Source organism: Asterias rubens, chromosome 10 (genome assembly GCF_902459465.1).
Source record: "Asterias rubens chromosome 10, eAstRub1.3, whole genome shotgun sequence".
Taxonomy (NCBI): Eukaryota; Metazoa; Echinodermata; class Asteroidea; order Forcipulatida; family Asteriidae; genus Asterias; species Asterias rubens.
The window spans coordinates 12756246-12780773 of record NC_047071.1 but is presented as its reverse complement, the minus strand read 5'-3'; the positions used below and the strand labels follow the sequence as shown (position 1 = coordinate 12780773).

Below are 24528 nucleotides of genomic sequence, written 5' to 3'. Positions count from 1 at the left end.
ATCAAAGTCGTGGAAACTTACTTCTTTCTCAAAAACTATGTTACTTCAGAGGGAGCTGTTCTCACAATGTTTTATACTATCAACAGCTCCCCATTACTCGTTACCAATTAAGGTTTTATGCTAATCATTATTTTGAGTAAATTAGCCTACTAATAGTGTCCACTGCCTATAAGCAGCTCTGTGGAATCAGGGGTGGATTTCATAAAGGTGTTTGCCTATTTGATTATTCATTTTTTTTTTTTTTTTTTTTTTTTGCCACGAATGATTATTTGATGAGACCATACCAGTCACGTATTATTATCAACGCATCGCCGGGTAGCTGTTATTTAATGGGTGACACTTGAATTCAACGACCTATAGGTTCAATATGCGGGTAGTAATTCATGGAATTATGAAATGGCAGTGACATCAAAGTAAAACTTTGAGATCAAACTTTGAGATAGTACGGCGTGTATATAGGCCTACAGCCTTTTATTGAGACATTACATTTTTTGAAATTAAATGCAACACAACGATTCAACCAAGACGAACAAAGGATTCGGGTACTTTTACAAAACGTGCACAGATTTACATTAAACTTAAAAAGGATGGAGATAATGAGAGTAGAAAGCTTCCCTCCGAATATTACATACTGAGATTCTGTAGTTTTTGACTGAAATAAGTAAAACAAGTCACAAAATAATTTTCGTCTCATTGGGTGACGCGAAAATTATTTTAGCATGTAAAAACGTATTAACCAGTTGCGATATTATACCATACCATAAATGGTTAATACGTTTTTACATGCCAAAACTTAGACAAACATTATTTCCGTGACATTGTTTAATTCATTTCTCAAAAACTAAGGTAAGCTTTCTACAATCATTATCTTCAAACTGTGTAAGATAAATGAAAATCTGTGGACACTGTGTTTTGTGTTTGAAACAAAAGTACATAGACCCTTTAAAGGCAAGGTCACCTTTGGTAGTTGTCAAAGACCAGTACTCTCACTTGGTGTATCCCAACATAAACATATGTATATAACAAATCTGTAAAAAGTGTTACTCAATTGGTCATCGAAATTGCAAAAGAATAATGAAAGAAAAGAAAACGACCTCTGTTGCACCCATTTGTGTGCTTTCAGATGCCTAAAGAGGGGTTCTAGCCTGAAGTCTTAAACTATTTTATAGAGAAATTACCTTTCTCAAAAACTACGTTACTTGAGAGGTAGCCGTATTTGACAATGCTTTATATTATCAATAGCTATCAATTGCTCAACCAAGTAAGTTTCTTTATGCTAACAATTACTTTGAATTATTAACAGTTAGTATCTAGTGCCTTTAATGTGATTCTTCGATGATTTAGTTGATGCAAAACTTCGCCACTGCAAATACGCACGAACACCAGCAACAATATGAAACCAGAGTCTATTGAGATTATGTTTTATTCGTAGATTGAACAAGTATACAAATCTGAATGTAAGAAGAAAAGAACGAGATTGCAAACATATCTTATATAATTTTTTTTAACATTTTAGAGTAAGTAAAATATATGACATCCATTATATACACGTAAGCAGAAGAGGGCACTATCACTCAAGAAATACTATCGACTTTCGGATGTACCATCGCAAAACAAAGCAGAATGTATTTTTTTCTATTTTAGAATTTCGAAGATAATATATCTCGAAAAGTTGGGCCTTTTAGGTATACAAAATTTAAGTAATACCAAAATCCATTCTACAGCTCAAATTTTAAAGATTGTTTTGCTCTTCTTTTTCCTCCATCAATAATATACCTCTAATTAATTGAACTTTAGATCGCACCACAAAGCATCTAGAATGCACACTTGTCTGGTCCCTTAATGCACCGCGTAAAGCTCGCAAGCTCCATCTTTGACAGATTTCCCCCATCGCCCCCCCCCCCCATGAATGTTTGTCTAGATCCGCACTTGCCTCATTTGCACAATTCGTCTTTGCCATTTCCACATTATTATAAAACAATGAGAAGCAGATCACGTCGTGGTATAAAAACAAGTAGGGGGGGGCCTATATCGAGTACAATTGTTTTCCGGTACCAGCTATTCTCAGAAATAATGACATACCCATTTAAACCGAAAAATGTTCCGGGCGGACAATTTTCCCCTTGCCTATAATAAACTGTAACCCCCTCCACCTCCCCCCCCCCCCCCGCCCAACCATCCAACTAAATAACAATACAAAAAATTAGTCGACTAAATAAAAAGCAAATATAAAAAAATTACCAAACCTTTTATTTTTACTTTTTCGTATAATATCTTTGTTTTAATAAATTTTAAAATCAGTAAATTAATTGTTGATCCATGCCGTTGAATTGGATCTGGCCTCCTCATTCCCACCATACACCGCGTCAACATAATCCTGCTCATGTAATTGCCGTTTTCTCTTCTTCTCTAACTTGATATCAACGAGAGAGGGCGATGTTGCACTCTTAGCGTGACACATCAATTTCAAGAGGAGCAGTTTCACGATGTCGAACAGGAGCTCGACTACTTCAAACACTGTGCACATTGAGATGCCGATCCACAGACCAACCTGGCCGCCGAGGTTACTGATGAGACCGAAAAACTACGAAGAGATAGGTGACGGGAATGAGTCAAGGTAAAATGAGCGGGAAAGGTCACTCATCGGGAGATAAACAGAATACCATTTTGAAAGCTTTCTGCTCTGTTTGTTTCACATAATACAAACAAATGTTTGTCTTAAAGACACTGGACACTATTGGTAATTGTCAACGACCAGTCTTCTCTGGTGTATCTCAACAAAAGAACAAACCTGTGAAAATTTGAGCTCAATCGGCCGTCGAGGTTGCGAGATAATAATGAAAGAAAAAACACCCTGTCACACGAAGTTGTGTGCTTTCAGATGTTTGATATCGATACCTCAAATTCTAAATCCGAGGTCTCGAAAACAAATTCTTTGAAAATTACTTCTTTCTCGAAAACGACGTTACTTCAGAGGGAGCCGTTTCTAATAATGTTTTATATTATAAACAGCTCCCCATACTCGTGTAATACCAAGTAAAGTTTTATGCCAATAGTTATTTTTGAGTTATTACCGATAGTGTACACGGCCTTTAACTCATCAGGAGATTAAAATAATACTATTTTGAAAGCTTTCTGCTCTGTTCGTTTCACACAATAAAAACAAATGCTATTCTAAGAAACGCTTTCATTCTCCCAAGATACGCTTTTGTTCCATCAAGACACACTTTCAATCTACCGAAGATATGTTATCGTTCCCTCAAGATACGCTTTTGCTCCCTCTACTTCACCAGTAATTGACTTTTGTGAATGGTGTATAATTTTCATGACAATGTGTTATATTTCGCGTGAACACTATGATCAATGTACATAGATCGTGTATTTTTTAATACTTACGTTATATTTTGGAGTGTGTACAATCATTTCGTAGTTCAATTGTTCATAATAAACTTGCAATTTCAAAACGTTATTCCTGAAGAAGAAGAAAACACGTAAAACGTGGAATAAGCAAGCAAATTACACACTGTAAATGACACTCTCAACTCAAATACTGACTTGCAAATTAAACAAGAATTCATATTTATAACCTATAAAGTTGGGAGGCTAATCATGCAATAATCTTTACCCATGGCTGAGGAACTAAAATGGGCACAGGACGCGGCTACGACTAGCCTTTAATCAAGGCGCAAGCGGCGATGGCACCCCCACAGTCATGTCAGGCACGAAAAAAGAACAGCGCAGGCGGCAAAGCCGCGAGGCGCCTTTAGCAACTCATTTATCTTCAGCTAATGACTTTTCAGAGCACCAGTGTTTGTGGGTAATGGGGCGTGCACGCGGCATAAGATCTATGGTAAACACCTCTCTTAATATTACTTTATGCATGAGTAACGTTACAATTCTACCCCAAAATGAGGCTATAGGCGCAGTCACTCTGGTGGCGGACGTGCGCCTATAGCCTCATTTTGGGTCAGACTTATGACGTTATGCAAGAATATTGAGAGAGGCGTAGTGTGTCTACATATTTGCCAACAACTCATTACGTCATGCAATATGCATTACATTTCCCCCATCAAAAGTAAAGAAAAAAATAAGGCCCAAAAACATGTTGCTAAAAGTGCTTCGCAGCTTCGCTGCTCCGCTGCTCGCGCTCGTCTTTTTGAGTGCGTGATATCTGCGGTCGTGCTTGATATCTGGGGCAGCCGTGTGCGCCTTGACTTAATGCTAGGCTGCGCTACGACGTAGTCGAGACACAGGTACGTTTGGCTTTGGCAGCCAGCCACATTGTTATGATCAGAGAAAGAAATGTTTGATACAAACAGAGGTGTATATAGGAGAAAAACCCTCGTGGCATGCGAACCAACTTGAGGTCAGGGTTTACACATCTCAATGTGACAGTTTATGACAGCCCCTGTGCAACTTGTTCTATTGTGTCAGATGTCTGAAGATTTCAAATTAAAAAACGTACGACTCTCACAACGGGCCTTAACGGGGATTCAAGTCAAGTCAGGGCCACAGTGGGGTTAAGGCAAACGCTGGCTCTTAACACAACTTTGAAAGTCGCCGCGGTTGGAATACTTACTGAACGAAATTTTGATCATTCCTCACTTTGGTTTTGAAAACGTCTGAAATGTCCATAAGTTCTTGTCTTACCTGGTCCTTAAAGACAAACATTGGAAAGACAGAGAAAAAAGCATGAGGAATAAAGCCTGTAAAAAAAATCATATTAGCATTAAAATGAGTTTCCTAAAAAGGCCGCTGTTTGATTTGTCCAAGCGTTGTCTGGACCACATGCATTGACGTCATCACGTCGCCATCTATTGTACAACAATGGTGAGACAAAGCGAAATATAAACGTAAAACGCGCGATGCACATGACGAAAAACGTAGGATTGCTTGCAAAGCATGCAACCAGGAAACAAAATATAATTTGTGTCAGTCTGATAGTTCAAACAAGGAAGGTAGTGGTAGCACTTTCAAGGCAGTGGACACTATTAGTAATTACTCAAAATAATTATTTAGCATAAAACCTTACTTTGTAACGAGTAATGGGGGGAGGTTGGTGGTACAACAAATTGTGAGAAACAGCTCCATCTGAAGTGGAGTAGTTTTCGAGAAAGAAGTTGATTTCCCGACCTCAAGTTTAGAATTTGAGGTCTCGAAATCAAGCACACAACTTCGGAAAGCACACAACTTCAAGGGTGTTTTTTTCTTTCATAGTTATCTCGCAACTCCGACGACCAATCGAGCTCAAATTTTCACAGGTTTGTTATTTTATGCATATGTTGAGATACAGCAGGTAAGAAGACTGGTCTTTGACAATTACCAATAGTGTCCACTGGCTTTAAGACTACAAATTACAAACAAACTGAATATGCTTTTGTATAGAAACAACTCCTTCAACTACTTGCATGTGATGAAGTAGTTTGCTACAAAAGCTAATGCCGTGTTGTATCTGTACGTCTGTATACCATCCAGGTTGGGACGAGTCGGCTTAAAGGCAGTGGACACTATTGGTAATTACTCAAAATAATTATTAGCATAAAGCCTTTCATGGTGACGAGTGATAGGGAGAGGTCGATGGTATAAAACATTGTGATAACCGGCACCCTCTGAAGTGCCATAGTTTTCGAGAAAGAAGTAAATTTCCACGAATTTGATTTCGAGACCTCAGATTTAAAACTTGAGGTCTCGAAATCAACCATCTAAACGCACACACCTTCGTGTGACAAGGGTGTTTTTTCTCCCATTCATATCTCGCAAGTTGGATGACCGATTGAGCTCAAATTTTCACAGGTTTGTTATTTTATGCATACGTGGAGATATACCAACTATGCAGACTATTCTTTGACAATTACCAATAGTGTCCACTGCCTTTAAGACTAAAAATTACAAACAAACTGAATATGCTTTTGTATAGAATCAACTCCTTCAACTACTTGCATGTGATGACGTAGTTGTTGCTACGAAAGCTTATGCCGTGTTGTATCTGTACGTCTGTGAAACCATCCAGGTTGGGACGAGTCGGTTTAACTCAACGGCTTGGCCTTTTCAGCCTTATATATGCTGATATCAAATACTTAGCAAAAAATAACTTTTTAACAGTTTTTTTCTTCTCTTTTTTTTATCAGTTCTACAAGCTGCTTACAAGTTTACAAGTTTTGTAAATTTTGCAGAACGGGAAAGTTTATATTATACAGAGAAAAATATTCTTCTTATAACTCATATCCCCCCCCTATAACTCAGCTCTTCAAGTCTACAAAAACACTAGTCATTAGATACAGGGCCCAAGTCAAATTGTCAAGCGGCTTCACGATTATTTCCATAATTCAGGTATAGTTACAATAACGGTATTAGATAATGCCAATATTATCCAACAACCTTTTATTTCAACCATTTCTGATATTGCAGTTTTAACATGTGCCGAAAGTGAGACTGATTGGGAGTAAAAGACAGGTTTCTTTACATCAGCCACACGGGCTGTATGCAACTGGTATATATTCAGGAAACCTAACGAAAATAATGATAACATAGTCAATAGTGGTAAGACGTCTGTTTTAGCATTGCAAAGGTCGGTCGTGGGTTCAAATCCAAAACTCGAGTGATTTTCCTCGAGTAATATGAACGTATACAAATAATAGTAGGGGGTTTAGCTGCACTTTCCGCGTGAATGTGAACGTGAAAGTCAGAAAATTGTGTCGGTGAAATCTCACGTGTTTAGCATACGTGCAGATGCCATACATGAGCATGCAATAAGCCCAAAGTGCCGAGAAACAACGCAATTTTTTGACGTTCACGTTCACGTATTTACTCGCGTTACGTGCAGCTAAACCTCGCTAATGACAAATATGATGGCATAACTTACAACAAACAGACTGTTTGGCCAAGCAGCTGAGGACACTGTCATCTCAAATGACGCTTCCCTGCAAAGTGGAACAAGAACAAATTTTTATTAATTCTGATTGTCTTAAAGGGAAGGTACACGTTTGGTAATTACTCAAAACTATTATTAACTTAAAAATTTACTTGGTAATAAGCATTGGAGAGTTGTTGATAGTATAAAACATTGTGAGAAACGGCTCCCTCTGAAGTAGCATAGATTTTTAGAAAGAGGTAATTTCTCACTAAAATAATAATTCCTATTTATTCCTATCTGAAAGCACACAAATTCGTCCAACAATGGTGTTTTTTCACTCATCATTTTCTCGCAACTTCGATGACCAATTTAGCTCAAATTTTCACAGGTTTGTTATGTTATGTTTATGATGGGATACACCGAGAGAGAACACTGGTATTTGACAATAATTACCAAACGTGTACCTTCCCTTTAATGCATTGTTAAAATCACTCGAGTTTTGGATTTGAACCCACGACCGACCTTTGCAATGCTAAAACAGACGTCTTACCACTATTGACTATGTTATCATTATTTTCGTTAGGTTTCCTGTATCATAGTTAATAGTTATGGTAACCATTATAATATTATTATATAACTATGAAACACTATTATAAAGTAGTATAATAGTTATTGCATTGTTGTTATAATAGGGAAAAAGTGTCCGCTCTGATTCTATCAAGAATCAGTCTAAACATAGATTTATAATTGCCAATCTTAGCAGATTATCAACATTGTGTTGTCTCCATGTTGGTATTGTTCCTCGTATCGAATAACAATAATGAATGATAATAATCATTTGGCAAATAGGAGCCAGACTATTAATTTTTGTTCTTCCAGCCTTGGTTTGGTAACATGATATTAGTGGGAGAATTTTAAGATGGCTGCACTATGATAAAGGTCTATGCCTTCTACCATGAAACATTTCAAATCAAACAAGTTAATCCACATACAAAAGGTTTTGAATAAACTATTGTTAAGCATTAGTTTGACAAGTTTGATAAGTTGTAACGCCTCATGCCTAACCACGGCTACATATGAATTATCGTGTATGCTTGCAAGTGACCCTTTTCAGTTATCAGTAAACTAACAGTTAAAAGCAGTGGACACTATTGGTAATTACTCAATATAATTAATTGCACAAAAAACCTTACTCGGTATTCGAATAATGGCGGAGCTGTTGATGGGATAAAACATTGTGAGAAACGGCTCCCTGTGAAGTAACGTAGTTTTGGAGAAAGAAGTAATTTTTCATGAATTCGATTTCGAGACCTCAACATTAGTGAGAAGACTGGTCTTTGACAGTACCAATAGTGTCCAGAAATTGTGTTTACCAACTTACTGACATGGAGACGTGCAGGAACAATCGAAATCCTCATTTGCATACTCTAGCTCAACAGTCTCTTTGCACGATACTGTCAAAAACATAAATTAATTGTCAAATAAAATAGATATGTATTTTAAAATATATTTGTTTAAGTAATTTGTAATAATTTTCTGTAGTTTCAGAATTGTTACCCGTTTCATTTTTGAAAAAATTTCTCGTTTTCCTTTCACGCACAGCGCGGCCAACGGGGCGGTTTGTGGGCGAACTTAGGTCGATGCGGGCGCTGTTGGTGAGTTTGCCCCGCTGTGCGTGAAAGAAAACAGATAAACGTCTTGCACCAAGACTAAGGGTCTATGTGATAGCGATTACCTTGGGAGGCGTTTGTAGACAAGCAGGGGTCAAGATCTGGGAAGAATCTAAAACGTGTGTCGTCACAGTCGCAACGGTCCTGGATCATTCGGTACAGACAGTCCTTCTGACACGCCTGCAGGAAAAACATATCATACTGTTAGAGCCATAGGGGTCGTGTCTTCATTTTAATTTCAAGCTAATGGAACTTAAACTTTTTAAAAGAGTTCAATTTTTGAAAGTTTTAAGAGTTAGCTTTCTTAAAATCAAGCCTAACCGAACCAACAAGTCGGTTACCTATATAACAAAAATCACCCGTACACCGATTTGTGTTAGCAGTGTATACTCAGTACTTTCCCGAGTCCTGTGAAAAATATCACAGGAATATTACTCGGGTGGAATTCGAACCCACGACCCGGGCAATCTCGGTAGGCTAGTTGGAAAGACACTGATCTACTATAGAAATGCATAGGACGTGGGTTCGAATCCCACCCGAGTAATATGCCTGTAATATTTTTCACAGGTACTCGGGAAAGTACCGAGTGTACAGTGCTAACAAACATCGGTGTATGGGTAACAAAAAATCATATTCTTTATCCCCGATGCCAATTTAATATCTACTGTAAGTCGGTTACCGTTTGGTCTGAACAGCCTTGTCATCGCGGTTCAACCGAACACGCGAAAACGCTCAACCAAAGACCAAATCTCAACCATGCTTCTGGTTAGGCTCGCCAAAACGCACTCAATTTACAGACAACGAGTGCGGGCAATCTCCAACATGGAAAACCCACACACATTTGAATGTTCACATAAAATCATTGTGGGTGTTAGGACATCCTTTGCAACCAAAGAGGTCCTGCAGGATGTACTGCAGTAAGTTTCATCCAAGTTGCCTACAAAAAGTTGCCCGTGTGTGGCAAGGCCTTTTTAGTTTTACGGAGCTCTGGAAGTGTCATCCGAAATAATGAAATCCTGGGATTATTTTTCTTGCCGGATGATGAAACCACAAACGTATGATGTCGACATTATAAACGTCAGATGTCGATTTATGAGAACATTAGCTCAGGTTGACGACATCCTGAAGTATGATTAGAGCAAGATGTGGACACCCTGAGGTAATCTTACGTTCATGGTGTCATCAGCCGGCAATATAGTTATTAAAAGATCTCTACAAGTTGGGAAAGTACATTAGGGGTGTGGGAATACAGCTGTGTAGGAAGATCGGGGCGTCTAAACATAATATGTTACATGGGTGTCATATGTAGGAACACACACTGCAAAAACCTGGGTGCTAAAAAAAAACGGGCGTTATTTCAGACGGGTGTCGCTACAAACGGTCAACAGTTACACCAATGAGAAAAATAACACTAACTTCTGAAAATACACTCTTTTATTTTAGCACTCTAGTAGTGACAGGTTTGTATATCTCGTTGGTGTAGGTAACAACAGCCATGGTGCAAATTTTAACACCCAGGTCTTTTGCACAGTGTGTACACCGTCAGGTACATGGCCCAATTTTATAATGCTGCTTAATGGTAAGCACACTTTCGTGCTTACCGTAGCAGAACAATATGCTAAAAGGTGCAAGCGTATTTCTCTGCATGGTTAGCAAACAAATTGGGCGGCCGTATTGCGCGTTTACCCTGGATTTGCATTGTGAGGTCATTTATTTTCACGCGGTGAGCACCGGGAGGTTAGCATGCCTTTTCATGTGCTTAGGGTTAGCAGCGCTATGAAACGGCAATCACACAGTTGGGCGCTAAGCAGCGCTATGAAATAGGGCCCAGGTCGGACTCAAGTGGTTGGTCGAACCCGAGTGGTGCAGGAAAGAGCAAAGGTTATTTTTCAGGTATCGGTGGGTGGGGTTTTGGGGTCATTACCTCGAGACTGTAGCCGACATTGAAGAAAGAAGAGAAGATGGTATCATTAGCCCTTGGTGATTGCTGACATGTGCTGTAAGGATCCTCTTTACGCACTTGTTCTAGCTGCAATGTAATCATAAAATCGTTATCAGACTTCTGGTGAAAACAAGAAGAAGCTATTATGTGATCTATGCTCTCTTTTTACGATTTTGCGAAAATGCTACCTTCAAAAAGTCTTCATCAGAAATAGCACCCTAAAAGTTTATACAGATCACAAACGCCATCTCACTCACTTCATTCGACACTCTCCTCAAAGGCACTGGACACTTTTGGTAATAATGTCAAAGACCTGTCTTTTAACGTGTATCTCAACTTGGGCCTATGCCTAAAATAACCAACCTGTGAAAATGTGAACTCAATTAGTCATCGAAGTTGCAAGAGAATACTGGAAGAAAAAACACCCTCGTTGAAATTGAGCACATGAAAAAAATATATTCTCCAGGAGCCTGCCTGACGAATAATTTTCAATTTGGGTTTTTGTTTTAACAAAGCACCGAAGAGTAGCCCAACACATACATGAATACATCAAGCTTGTGTTCCCGCTTCCCGCCACCCGCCCCCAATAAGGCAAATTTTGGAATTTCGCCTGTGATAGCGCCCTCTTTGTCAATAAATTTTCTTTCGGGAGGAAAATCAGTTATGATACAGGGACCTTAATGTAGGCCACATTATGTTCCTACATGTGACCTTTACCCCGATTGTAAATGTAGCCCTCATCATTAGTCTGTCGTCCCGATATGACGAGACCACATATTACGAAAATGTAGCCCGGACCTAATGTAGCCCGGACCTAAATGTAGCCACTTAAATCCTGCTATTAAATGATTTATTTGTTGATTTTTTTTATTATTTCTTTTTATGTTTACATACTTTCTCGTTGAATGACATTCTGATCAATATTTGTATGAAATATTTATTATACAAAAATGCTATTGTTTGTCACGCGTGGCGTCATCAACGTGTGGCGTCATAGGGTGCGTTCGTTTAGCTTCACTGGGTCGACCCCGGTGTGTGGCGGGTTTTATTCCCAGGACGAGTGTGTGCAGATAGTTACCCACGTTCGTCCTGGTAAAAAAACCGCCACGCACCGAGGTCGACCCAGGGGAGCTAAACGAACGCACCCATAGTTACCTTCCTACCTTCCTAAGGCCGACCGAGGTGAGTAATCCAGGAGCTACATTAATCCCAGCATCCTCTGGGAACGGCATCTTGTATTGTTCGCTGATTAACACACGTATTCCCGATGCTTCCTGCACGGATGGTTGGTACTCTGTTTCCTCAATGTTCAGCTCTAACGTTAAACCTGAGGATCAAAAGGAATGGTGGCATTTAATTCTTTGTACTCATAAATAACTAAACCATAAGGGAAACTTGAACACTGGACACTATTGGTAATTGTCAAAGACTAGTCTTCTTACTTGGTTTATCTCAACATAGGCTATGCATAAACATTTACCTGTGAAAATTTGAGCCCAATCGTTAATCGAAGTTGCGAGATAATAATGAAAGAAAAAAATACCCTTGTCACACGAAGTTGTGTGCTTTCAGATGCTTGATTTCGAGACCTCAAATTATATTAATTCTGATCGGTTTCGAAATCAAATTCGTGGAAAATTCCTTCTTTCTCGAAACTGCGTTACTTCAGAGGGAGACGCTTCCCACAATGTTATAGTTTCAACAGCTCCCCATAACCTGTTACCATTTAAGGTTTTATGCTAACAATTATTTTGAGAAATTACCAATAGTGTCCACGGCCTTTAAATCTCTTGTGGTAAACTAAAAACAAATGCCACCTTTCTCAGCATGATAAATGATGCAGCAATACCAACTGAGAGAGTTGTAACCTCACCCTCAAGTAAAACTAGCAGTACCAGCACCATGCAAGAAACTATTGATCAACTTGGTTTATGGGCGTCAGCAAAACAATATGCTGATAAACCCACCAGCTAATTTGCTAAGAACTCCGTTCCAAGTGACCCACTTCAATTGTCGCGTCAAGAACTTCAATCAAGTGAAGTCTGCAAAATACTTGGTATTAAAGGAACACGTTGCCTTGGATCGGTCGAGTTGGTCTTTGAAAAGCGTTTGTAATCGTTTGTTATATAAAATGCATATGGTTAGAAATATGTTTTAAAAGTAGGAAACAATTATCCACACAAATTTGCCTCGAAAATCCGAAGTTATTTAACTTTGCGAACTGACACGGTCGGCCAAATGTGAGTCAAAAAGACTGGTACCCAAAGATACGAAGGCCTACTTGCTCATAAGAACCAGTGATTTCATTGGATAAACGTGCAGTCCATCTTTGTTTTGATTGGTCCGAGGTGACGTTTGGGTGAACTTCAAGTCGTCTGTATATAATTGTGGGTGCAATGTGATTATGGACATAGGGATTGACCCGCAGGCTTGAGGCCACTCTCTGGTGTATTTCACGAGCCTCGAAGTGTGACGTCAGATGTTCAGGCTAGATAAGTAATTTCAAACAATTGTGACGTTAATTGATTAATAAGTTAACATACTGACCGTATAGCGGACCGGATTTGCTCGATTTGGAAATGTTATTTTCGATCCCAGAGTTGAAGGTGTAGCAGTTTCCGTACAGGTAGTTGTGGAAATACGTGAAGTTCCTTGAAAATAAAAAATGTTTAAAAAAATGTTTAAATTGAATACAATGGGGGAAGGTGTATCAATCAGCTTCTGGCGTCGGCATTAGGCTTTGTGGTCTCCATTGTTTGCTAATGTTGAAGAATAATTTGAAATTTGATAAAATGACAACAACCAGACATAATAATTTGCCTTTAAATACATACCTGAAATATATGACCTGAAAGGTATGGGCTTTTTAAAGACTTTTCATGCTATGCAAATAAATCAGCGTATTTGCTTCAGGCAAATCTAATGTTTTTAGTTTTATTCAATATTATTAAAAATTCATGGATGAACGTTTTCGGAAGATTTTTTTTATAATATAACCATAAATATTATGTTTGAAACTTGGTGACATCATTCTTAAAATATTTGACAACATTTTCACAAGGGACCAATTTTTACAATAATAGTTATTGTCATGCAATGTAATTTTACAGCATTTCAACTTAAAAGCATACACACTTTTAATTTTCCACTTGTGTAAGGACCCTAGTTATTTCATTTCGTTTATTCTGGTTGTGAAGGAAAAGACCATGTGAAAAGGGAACTTAATGATTTCACTCCGCTATCCAAGAACCCAACGGAGAGAGACACAACGCAGAAACTTTAAGTTTTAAATGTCGGGGGGAAAAACCCAAGATAATTATTCCAGGGAAAACCCACACAGTCAGGATGGGGACTGGAAACCCAACCCACGTAGTGCTCACGGGGTCTCAGAGGGGAAAGGCAAACAAAATATATACCACTTCGACTACTTGACTTTGCTAATCGGACTTCCTATTGGAAAATGAGTGCATCACAAGACTGAGGCTCTTTTCCAAACCACGCCTTCGGCTTTGGAGTCGGCTTGAGGCTCCATTCTCTCGTCTGAAGCCCTATGCGCAAAGCACGCGCAAATCAACTGCCAGGACCAAGCTAGCCCGAGCCGAATCCAAGACCAAATTCGTCGTTTCGAAAAGGGCCAAAATTACTGGAGCATCAAATTATGACGAAGAGTGGGGTTTTGAGGGCTTTGATAAGAAAATCAACTTACGATGGTGTACAGGGATAGCCTTTGAATGTACATGACAGTACCATATCGTCAATCTGATGACCAAAGTTGACCCTGTCCTCGTAGTTAGCCTGGGATACAACATCTGTGAACCGATCGAATAGATCGAGTTCTTCGTCCTTGGCCATGAAGTCAACGTTCGACCAATCCTGATACCGTGAAGCCTGTGGATTGAACGGTAGACGGACTCGTTAGAATTAGGCACTATGGCCATGTCACACGAGGCAATTTCTAATTCTCAAAATCTAATTTTTAGGTCTGGAAATTACCTCTTTGTCGAAACTACGTCACTCCAGAGGGAGCCGTTTCTCACACCGGTTTATACTATCAACCTCTCCCCATTATCGTTACCAAGTAAGGTCTATGCTTGTAATTTTTTTGAGTAATTACCAATAGTGTTCACTGTTAAAATTGTGGCGAGGCCTTTAGAGTTCGCAATCTAATTGATAATGGACATAAGTGCCGGTTATCACGCTCTTGATGCATAAGCTCAGTTCCTTGATTCGTATTCATAAACTATAGGTGTATCGTGAGTTATTGGCCTTGCCTCACACTAATGTCTGCTATTATGTGTCCTACGTTCATGTTATTGCCGTACCTTGTTTGTACTATGGTTTTAAGGTTTGTATGTCCATAGGGAACAAAAGCATTAACCTTATACCTAAATGTTGTCATTCATGCTGCTTATTACGGACTCATTGCGTACATAATATATCATACTTAATACTATATTGCTTTTATAATGTCGACATAAATGTGCATTATTGTATCGAATGACAGCATTGAAATAAATGTTACTGAATTGAAGTGGGTGCATGGTAGAAAGTCCAGCCGCTGTGGTCCTTTTGTGCAATAAAACTCTACTGACATCCAAACGGTCGTGTTTCTTCTTCTATGCTGTAACTATTTTTAAAGTAACGATTGAGCTTAGCAAACACTTCTTGAATGGGGGTAATCTTTATTTGAAGAGCAAACCAAAGGTTTTTAATTGTGCCCATGGGAAAGCCTTGGAGCAAATAGTATTAACTTGATCAAACAAGTAGGTGTTTTTTCTCCAACCCCCCCCCCCATCCCTCCCCTCTTTTCTTCTTTGTCAGTATTCTTCTTGTTCTTGAGTCGATCGTATTAGAGTAAAGAGCAAACATCGTAGCATTGAAAGAAAGTTAAGTTTTTCTCACAGTATGGTTCTGAACATCTCGTTGCTTGATTATAGATCATGTTATCATCACAGTTAACCCGGCTTTCAAGGACGGAGTAAGAATATACCACCGATGCTTTATTTAAAAATAGTAAAAATAATAATATATTAATATCGAAGTCTTATATAGCTCACGTTTCTACCGAACAAGGTACTCAAGGCGCTGAGTATGTACAAACTTTCAGAAAGATAGGTTATTGCATGCAGTGATGAGTTTTGAGACCCAATTATGTAGCACCTTATAAGGGTTTACAAGGTGCTAACGGCGCAATAAGCAGCCACAACCAGGAACACCGGGGCGAACCCCTTCTCTTTTCAATAAGTGCACTGGGATCTTTAACATGCGTTACACAACACATGGGACCAACGGCTTTACGTCCCGTCCGAAGGACGAAGCAATAAGGTCGTAGACTGGTAAATACTCATAAAACCTATGACCACACTCTTATATAGAAATGTTTGCGGTAACACCATGTAATAATAATCTGTAAATGAGTTGGGGTGGTTCTTTTTGGCAGGTAGTGCTTTCTGCTCTACCAGCCAGGCTTCGGACTGATGACACCCCAGCCTAAATCTGTATGGACTGTCTAAGGGGTAACCCTGCTTCAGCCCAGGGAGAAGGTGACAACGGCCTCAGAACAAAAAAGTTGCAGCCCACACCTTGAAGTGGCATTCAGGCCTTGTGTGTCTGGCGAGTTGCATAAATCTTTTTAAAAAACGTTGGTTCTTTTACTTGGTTAGAAGTACTGCAGCTGTTGAAAGTATGATCTATTTTGAGAAAGAATTCCCTTCTAGCTAGTGTTTAGTTTTGCTGTTTTGTGGCCAAGCGGATTAAGAGAACCGAACTCAAGCTCTGGTGTTTCTGTTCAGCAGAATGTGGGTTCGAGTCTCGGTCGTGACACTTATGACTTTGATAATTTCAAAGACCAGTCTTCTCACTTTGGTGTATCTCAACATTTGCACAAATAACAAACCTGTAAAAATTTGAACGAGAGAATAAAGGCCGAGTTCAATTCAAATATTTTAGTGAGAAATTACTTCTTTCTCAAAAACTACGGTACTTCGGTAGGAGCCGTTTCTCACAATCTGTTATATCAACAGCTCCCCATTGCTCGTTACCAAGTAAGTTTTTAAGCTAACCATTATTTTGAGTAATTACCAATAGTGTCCAGTGCATTTAATTGCTTTTTTCTCACCCAGGGATAAGTGGGTATCTGTGAGGACTGAGATGGTTCTTCTGATTTAGCTTAGGAGCGCATAATATTCCTTGCACAGGGCATCACGGAAGCCGTGATGGTTTTTAAGGAATTAATTAGATGGTCCAGTGACCAGGGGTAATAATCTTGGAAGTGCTTTGAGACGCCCTTCGGGTGTTCAAAGCGCTATGATTATTATTATGTTTGTTTAAATCTGAGAACAAATTCACTCATGATGATTTCTGAAGGTCTGTGTCTGTCTGTTTGCGTAGAGTGATTCGGGTATCAGCCGTCACCTCACTTTAAAGCCTTAATGGATCCGACCTTTTTGTGAAAATACTTAAAGGCACTGTACACGTTTGGTAATTATCCAAATAGGTAAAAACCTTACTTGGTAACGAGCAACGCAGAGCTGTTGATAGTGTAAAACAATGTGAGAAACGATTCCCTCTGAAATAACGTAGTTTTCGAGAAAGAGGTAATTTTCTCACTAAAATGGCCAAAAGCCTTTTATTACTTTTTTTCCATCATTTGTTTGCAACTTCAATGACCACTTGAGTGAGTCAATTGGTAACGCGCAATGAATTGTGAGAAACGGCTCCTCTGAAGTATAGAAGTTTAATTTGAAAAAAGGGTAGTTTCTCATTCAAATATTAAAAGGATTCAGGCTTGAATTTTTGTGATGATTTGTTTATGCATATAGTATGTTGGAAAACGCCAAGTGAAAATACTGGTCATTAAAAATTATCAAAGGTGTACGGTGCCTTTACAACTTTTCACATGTGACTTTATCTGTCTAGTTTGGTCTCTATTGTAATCATTAAGTCAACAAAAAACCTACTTCACAGTTATAAAATGAAACAAAGAAATTATAGTTTACAAATACATCCAAAACCAATGAAAATATTTAACTCTCATCACGTCTGCGTCTTACTTTCGTACTGGCCGCGTCCATGCTTGGTGTGGTAGGGTCAGACGAACCACTCGCAGCCGCAACTTGCACTCCGGACGTATCTGGGATGTAGTTGATGGTCTGGGCGAAATTTGTTCCTGTGGTGGTCTCCATAGTGGCGGTGCTGACGTCGTCCGGGTTGAACAGACTGTTCAGCTTATCGCTGTATCTAATGGTTGAAGACTTGATTGGATTAAGGTTGCATATCGTAACAGCGGGAAAGTTAAGCTGAGTTCTGAAAGAAGAAAACAATCAAATATATAAATAAGAACTAATTTATTTATTATTATTTATTTATTTATTTATTTATTTATTTATTTATTTTAAATCTTTAGACATGCACAATAGCTACAAGTTGTACAGGGGCTGTCAAGATTAAAACAAAAGTATAAAAACTGTCATCAAAAGAGTGTAAAACCAGAACCCTGCCAACGATAAAAATATAGTTGTACAACATAAAAAGGTGATTGCACTGAAACATTTAAAAATCACACACAAGAAAACATTAAAACACAAGAAAAACCAGACTATAATAAAATAAAATAAACGATTTTGGATCATAAATAAAATTTGTATTAATATCTTAAACAATTATAACGCGTGGTTACCTAAATGCAAAGTATAACCTTAAAGGCAGTGGACACTATTGGTCATTACTCAAATAATTATTGGAGGCATAAAACCTTACTTGGTAAAGAGTAATGGGGAGAGGTTGATAGTATAAAACATTGTGAGAAACGGCTCCCTCTGAAGTGACGTAGTTTTGGAGGAAGGAGCAATTTTCCACGAATTTGATTTCGAGACCACAAGTTGAGAACTTGAGGTCTCGAAATCAAGCATAATTATGAAAGCACACAACTTCGTGTGACAAGGGTGTTTTCTTCTTTCATTAATATCTCGCAACTTTGATGACCGATTGAGCTCAAATGTTCACAGGTTTGTTATTTTGTGCATATGTTGAGATACATCAAGTGGGAAGACTAGTCTTTGACAATTACCAATAGTGTCCCCTGGCTTTAAGGTTAGTGTTTAGAACCGTTTGAATGTTCCAGTCCTATCAAAACAAAATGCAGATGTATTGAATAACCCATGCAAATTGTGTTCAAAAGGTGGTCACGGTTTTGAGATATCGCCGAAAACCTGGAACAAATATGTTCAAACAGGAAAAAGAAATACACAATATGAGAAGCGTTACCACGGTAACGCTCATTATATTCACATTGTTGGCAATAAAAAATGTCATCTTGTTTCCATAACCGCAGTACTTTGAGGTGAACATGTCTCTCAATTCTCGATAATGCATTATACTATCCAAACTGCTGTACTTCATGCAATACCAATTTGTATTGCCATTAGTTATACAGGATTCGGGTACTTTTTCAAAAATAATGTCCACAGATTTACATTAAACTTACAGGGTTTGAAGATAATGATAGTGGAAAGCTTCCCTGCAAATATTACTAACTAAGGTTGTGTAGTTTTTGAGAAATGAGTAAAACAAGTCACACAATAATGTTGGTCTCACGAGACCAAAATTATTTTAACATGTAAAATTCCCTTAACCAGTTATGATATTACACCAAAACCATAGCATAACTGGTTAATACGTTTTTACATGCTAAAACTGAGACGAACATTATTACTTTTACTAATTTCTCAAAAACTACAGCACCTCAGTAAGTAAAATTTCAAGGGAAGCTTTCTACTATCATAATCTTCAAACTGTGTAAGTTTAATGTAAATCTGCGGACATTGTGTTTTTTGTTAGGAAATGTATACAGACCCATTGAAGACAGTGTGCACTATTGGTAATTACTTAAAATAAATTATTAGCATAAAACCTTATTTGGTAACGAGTAATGGGGAGAGGTTGGTAGTTTAAAACATTGTGAGAAACGGCTCCTTGTGATAAAGTAAATTAGTACAGTTTTTGAGATACAAATAATGATAAGTGTTCACCTTCTGAGATCTCCCGCCCCCCCACCATATTTTCTTATGCTACTGTCATCGAGTGAAAATTCACACGTGAAATTTAATATTTTAGTACTTTTACTGTCCAAGAAGTGTAATTATATCAAAATAAAACGAAAAAGAAAAGAACACCTGTGATTTACAGACATTTTGCAAACCCATGCACAACGTATAATAAAAATATATAAAATCGCAATGAATCTTTTTTTAAACTCGATAACAACAGTAACGACTAGAACTTGTCATTAAATGGATTATGTTATTCACTGGTTATGCCTGGAGATTTCGCCATGCATCACTGATTAAAGATGGATACATCAAAAGAGTGATGAGTTGTTGTTTTTTTACAACTCGTCTTCTGTCTGTTTGTATATGGAGTTACCTGACGAAAGGGATGTACCATTTCAAGACCGACTGGTATGGTCCATTTCTACCACCCCTGCTAATACAAAATAACCCCTTATCCTACCTCACCAAGCTCCTGTGGGGTCGATTTCACAAAGTGTTAGGACTAGTCCTAGGATAAACTAAATGTACGGCTAGTCCTAAGTTGGGCCGAGTAACTCGTCCTAAGTCTAGTTTAACACCTAAAATGTTCTGGTCTTAATTGTATATAAATCAAACTGTTTGTACATTTCTGCTAGCCCTTTGTTTTGGGGGATTTTCTATCATATTCTGATTTGCTTATTATTAAAAGCTTTACAGTAGAAAATGTTTCTACTGTAAAGCTTTTAATAGTTACTGTTATGTTTCTAGCAATTGTGAATTGTGTCGCATTTCAGCAGTATGATGCGATGATATTTTTAAATAAATAAACCATAAACCAACCACTATGCCAGCATAAAATAATATGACCTATATATCATATTCAAATTGAGTTATTGTAGTAAATATTGATAGTATTAAAATGGTAACTTACTCATATTGAATGTCAATGTTGACATCAACTCCCCATTGGAAATATGCATGTACCAGCTCGTAGCACTGCCAAATGAACATACCCAAGGCCCACATGAACAACAGCGACCAAACTGCTTTCCTGCAGCTGTTTCTTCCCCGGTCGATATTGGGGAGGCCATGGGCGCTGGTGTTGGCCATGTACTCCGCAAGTAGAACCCGCAGACCTCTTCTCCCTTTGTCACCATCTTTCCCGGACATGGTTTAAGATCCTCCAGCAACAACAAAAACCTCTATTAACGGAATTTGTTCCTTAGCAGCTCGCCTGTCGCGACGCGATTGTACAACTTCAGAATACACTCAATTTGCCGAGATGCACCTCAGTCGGCCGTGACGTAAGAATATAATTTGCATATACAAATAAGCCAAAGCAAGCCGGAACTTTATGTGATGGAGAAATGATGTGATCCTTGAAACAACCATTTCAACAAAGCACACAAACAAAAAAGAAGTGATATACTCGCAACCGGAAAGCATGTCAGTACAAAGCCGATGTACCAGGAGGTACGAGTTGCAGTGACGTCTTGTAATTATTTACATAATCAAGTTGCTGCTGTTGCTGGTCACACACACACAAGTGGGGGCGAAGACATAATTTGAGAGGGGCAAAATGTATAGGACACTGGTTTGTGCATTTTACCGGTCTCATTTGGAGGCAGGGTATTGGTTCTTAGCGTGAATGGGTGACCTCCACCCCCCCCCCTAACAGAGGCTCCGGTCTGAGGTGGGATTATATGTTATCCCAAGCGGTGAAGGGCATGGAAAAGGAACCACTCATCAGCCAACCTGATCCACAACTATTATAATAACTTTGCTTAAAGCCATTATATACACTTTCGGAACAGAAAAAAAAAGGTAAAAGTTCGCAGATTTAGAAATAACTAAAGGTAATGGTGAAAGACTTCTCTTGAAATATTATTCCACGAAATGCTTTACTTTTTGAGAAAACATTAAAACAATTATCAATTCTCGGCATCAAGAATTACGGATTTATTTTAAACACAAGAAACGTCGGCGAAACGTGCGGAAACAAGGGTGGGTTTTCCCGTTATTTTCTCCCGACTCCGATAACCGAATGAGCCTAAATTTTCACAGGTTTGTTATTAGTTGTGATACACGAAGTGTGGGCCTTTGGACAATACTGTTTTATACCGAGAGTTTCAAATGGCTTTAAAGTATACTTTTTATAGCAGAGGTTACTCCAGCATTTTTCCCAGCATTTTTCTGATATCGCTCTTGGCTAAACAGTCTGTCCCGCCCTACCCATTAGACGTAATTTATGCACTCTCGTCTAATTCTACACGATAATTCCTCCGTAAACACCTATTATATTAATTTACCGGAGACGGCGTAACTAATTGCGGTTCTAATGATTGGAGAGCCATGCCATCAATTTATTGTACCAGGTTGTACTTGGGACGGGATTGGGGGGGGGGGTCACTCGCTAACACTATTGGGAAAACATTTAAATGATACATAGTGCTACAAGGCCACACAAATATTAAAAGGTAATTTTATGCAGGCATACATTTTATAGTCTGAACATCTGACGTCTCACTTCGAAGCTCATGATGCCAGAGAGTGGCCTCGAGTCTAGACCAACCCATGTCCATAATCACTGAATTCTTTGTATCCAATGAAATCACTTGTTCTGATGTCTTTTGGGTACTATACCAGTATTGTCTACATCGGACAGAATCGAAAAGGTGGTGGTGGACCGCGAGTTCGTCAGGTAATTGTTGAAGACCGGTATCCTCACTTGGTGTATCCCAACAACATGCATAAAATAACAAACCTGTAAAAATGTTGACTCAATATTGATCATCGGAGTTGCAAGAGAATAATGAAAGTAAAAAACACCCTTGTTGCACAAATTTGTGTGCTTTCATATGAAAAGGGGCTTAAAACATGAAGTCTTTTTAAAACCTGAAGTCAAAGTTGTAATATTAATTTGAGTTTGAAATTACCTCTTTCTCAAAAACTACGTTACTTCAGAGGGAGCCGTTTCTCACAATGTTTTATACTATCAGCAGCTCACTGTCACCAAACATTTCCTAACTTATGATTAACCTTTTAGGACTTAAGACGAGTTCAGTTCCGTATCCATAGACATATAGGGCGCATTGAACCCATCCTAGGTTAGGACGATTAAATTCGTCCTAGCTCGAGATAGGACTAATCCAAGCAGGACTAATCGGCTTCTGTTTTATGAATATCACAATAATTGTGCTGTTTTTACCTGTTATTGAGACCCGCGGAGTTCATACGACGTCCGATTTAACCGGTTCAAGTCCGACGAGAAAGACACTGCTCCCACCATCCACCATAGACCATTCTTCACAAAATGAACATGGTACCCACTAAATGGTAACCAGTAGCTGTGACCTCGCTTGACCTCCTTCAATCAGAATCTCAAAGAGTAATAAGGCCTTTAATTCAATGGGATCATTCAAGGGAAACATTTCCGTATCCTTACACCACTTTTTTCATCTACATACATCTTTGACAATTCTTTATTCACTTAGAATGAGATACTCCTTTTGGTAAAGATGAGCGAAAAGCTGGTGGCAGGATACGGCTAGCAGTTACCGTTTATTGTTAACCATGACGAATACCGGCGGTTCCAAAATCGATTCTATAGTGAAGGCAGTTTAGTGAATACTTCCATTATTTTGGTTTGTTATATAAAGCGCTTCGAATCACAATAGGCATAAGGTTTCAGGAATGTGCGCAATTGATTGGGATATAATCAAAGGCAATTGTTTGATGCGCTGTTAGAGTCATCTGCATTCTGCCAGTAAAACATGACAATGACACGCCCATTGTTCCAGTGACCAATCAATTTGATATCACGGTAGGGTTTTCCCGCCTTATCGTCGAAAATACATGCCCTTTGCATAACCACGGTTTCGGCTCCAGATTCGGCGGCCAAGGCTAGCTTGGCCCGCGGTGGTTTTGACCCTTGCGCGTGATTTGCATGCGTGCATGAGGGCTTCAGACGAGAGAACGGAGCCTGATGAAGCCGAAGCCAAAATCGAAGCCGTGGATTCGAAAAGGACGGGCCTATGCGACAGGGTTGGACCGCGTGGTGATGGAGACTGATGAGGATTGGAGGAAAGAAGGATGACGGAACGATCTAAAAAAGGAAATCGGAAAAGAGCTCTGGTGGTAGTGTGGCTACATGTTGAGCACTATGCCCGTTTTAATCATACCTGCACATAATTATTCACTGTTGATTTCATTGCACAGTGTATTGAGCTATAGGCCTACTGGCGTTAAGTCTACAATCTTGTTCTTAAGTCATGTTTTGCGTCTTACGAGTGCGTATCTGATGCACATCCCACATCTTAGCAAATTCCAATGTCATAGGGGATTTTGTCTTCTATTGTGTGCCCCCCCCCCCAATTTGGGATTGGCTGGAAGAGGTTGAGTCAAAAGAGGGCGCTCTCAGACGGTGCACGAACTCACCGCGATGGTGCAGAATCTCCGATGGATGTATATACATGTACATGTATATCTCATGATGCCACACCGGCTCAACTAAACTTAGGCCGTGTCCGAAACGGCGACTTCGGCTACAGCTACGGCTAGATCGCGCGTGTCTGCTATTCTTCAACACTGGTAGACGCGCTGATCTAGACGTAGCTGTAGCCGAAGTCGTCGTTTCGGACACGGCCTAAGGACCGTTTAAATGTAGTTTACCGTATTTAAATCACAACGATGTCATTGTGCATGCATTTTTTCACACTCAAAATATCTTAGTCTTTGAACAACGTGAAGAAACCAAATCCTCAAACATTTCCTAAATCAATTCCAAGCTAGGCTATGTCAATGCAACTCAGCTAGGGCTTCTGGTATTACACAGTGGATCCTGTTAACGTGAAGTGGGTGTGGCCTACATTGGATTCACGTCACACCCGTAGAACACGTGTTCTTCGTGATTAAAAAGTCATCGAAATAACCTCGTTCATGGGCCCGGTCACACAGGCTTTGATAACGAGAACGAAAACGAGAACGTTAACGAGAACGTTAAAAACATTCGCCCTCGATTGGTTGAATAACTAT

General features: G+C 39.0%; 1 protein-coding gene across 2 annotated transcripts; it reads right to left on the bottom strand.

Moving 5' to 3' along the window:
* Positions 1–2257: 2257 nt before the first annotated feature.
* LOC117295964 (amiloride-sensitive sodium channel subunit gamma-like) lies at positions 2258–22785 on the bottom strand. Of its 2 annotated transcripts, none has more exons than XM_033778782.1 (12): positions 22703–22785; positions 17518–17770; positions 14172–14353; positions 13013–13116; positions 11629–11792; positions 10448–10552; positions 8589–8703; positions 8235–8307; positions 6863–6920; positions 4580–4656; positions 3397–3472; positions 2258–2584 (listed from the first exon to the last, which is right to left on the bottom strand). In XM_033778782.1, exons 1-12 carry the CDS (start codon positions 22726–22728, stop codon positions 2306–2308), a joined length of 1512 nt encoding a protein of 503 aa, XP_033634673.1. In that variant the 5' UTR covers positions 22729–22785; the 3' UTR covers positions 2258–2305. The 2 variants fall into 2 exon arrangements, with proteins under 2 accessions (XP_033634673.1, XP_033634671.1); XM_033778780.1 differs by lacking the exon at positions 22703–22785 and adding an exon at positions 20426–20731.
* Between the last annotated feature and the right edge of the window lie 1743 nt (positions 22786–24528).

Bases quoted from the DNA above. Each gene is read 5' to 3' on its own strand.
- LOC117295964 (XM_033778780.1), bottom strand. From the start codon at position 20,664: ATGTCCGGGAAAGATGGTGACAAAGGGAGAAGAGGTCTGCGGGTTCTA. The intron at 13,117-14,171 runs GTAAGTTGATTT...TTTATTTTCAAG, and splicing joins GGCTATCCCTGTACACCATC to GAACTTCACGTATTTCCACA. The intron at 8,704-10,447 runs GTAATGACCCCA...TTTTTCCTGCAG, and splicing joins ATGTCGGCTACAGTCTCGAG to GCGTGTCAGAAGGACTGTCT.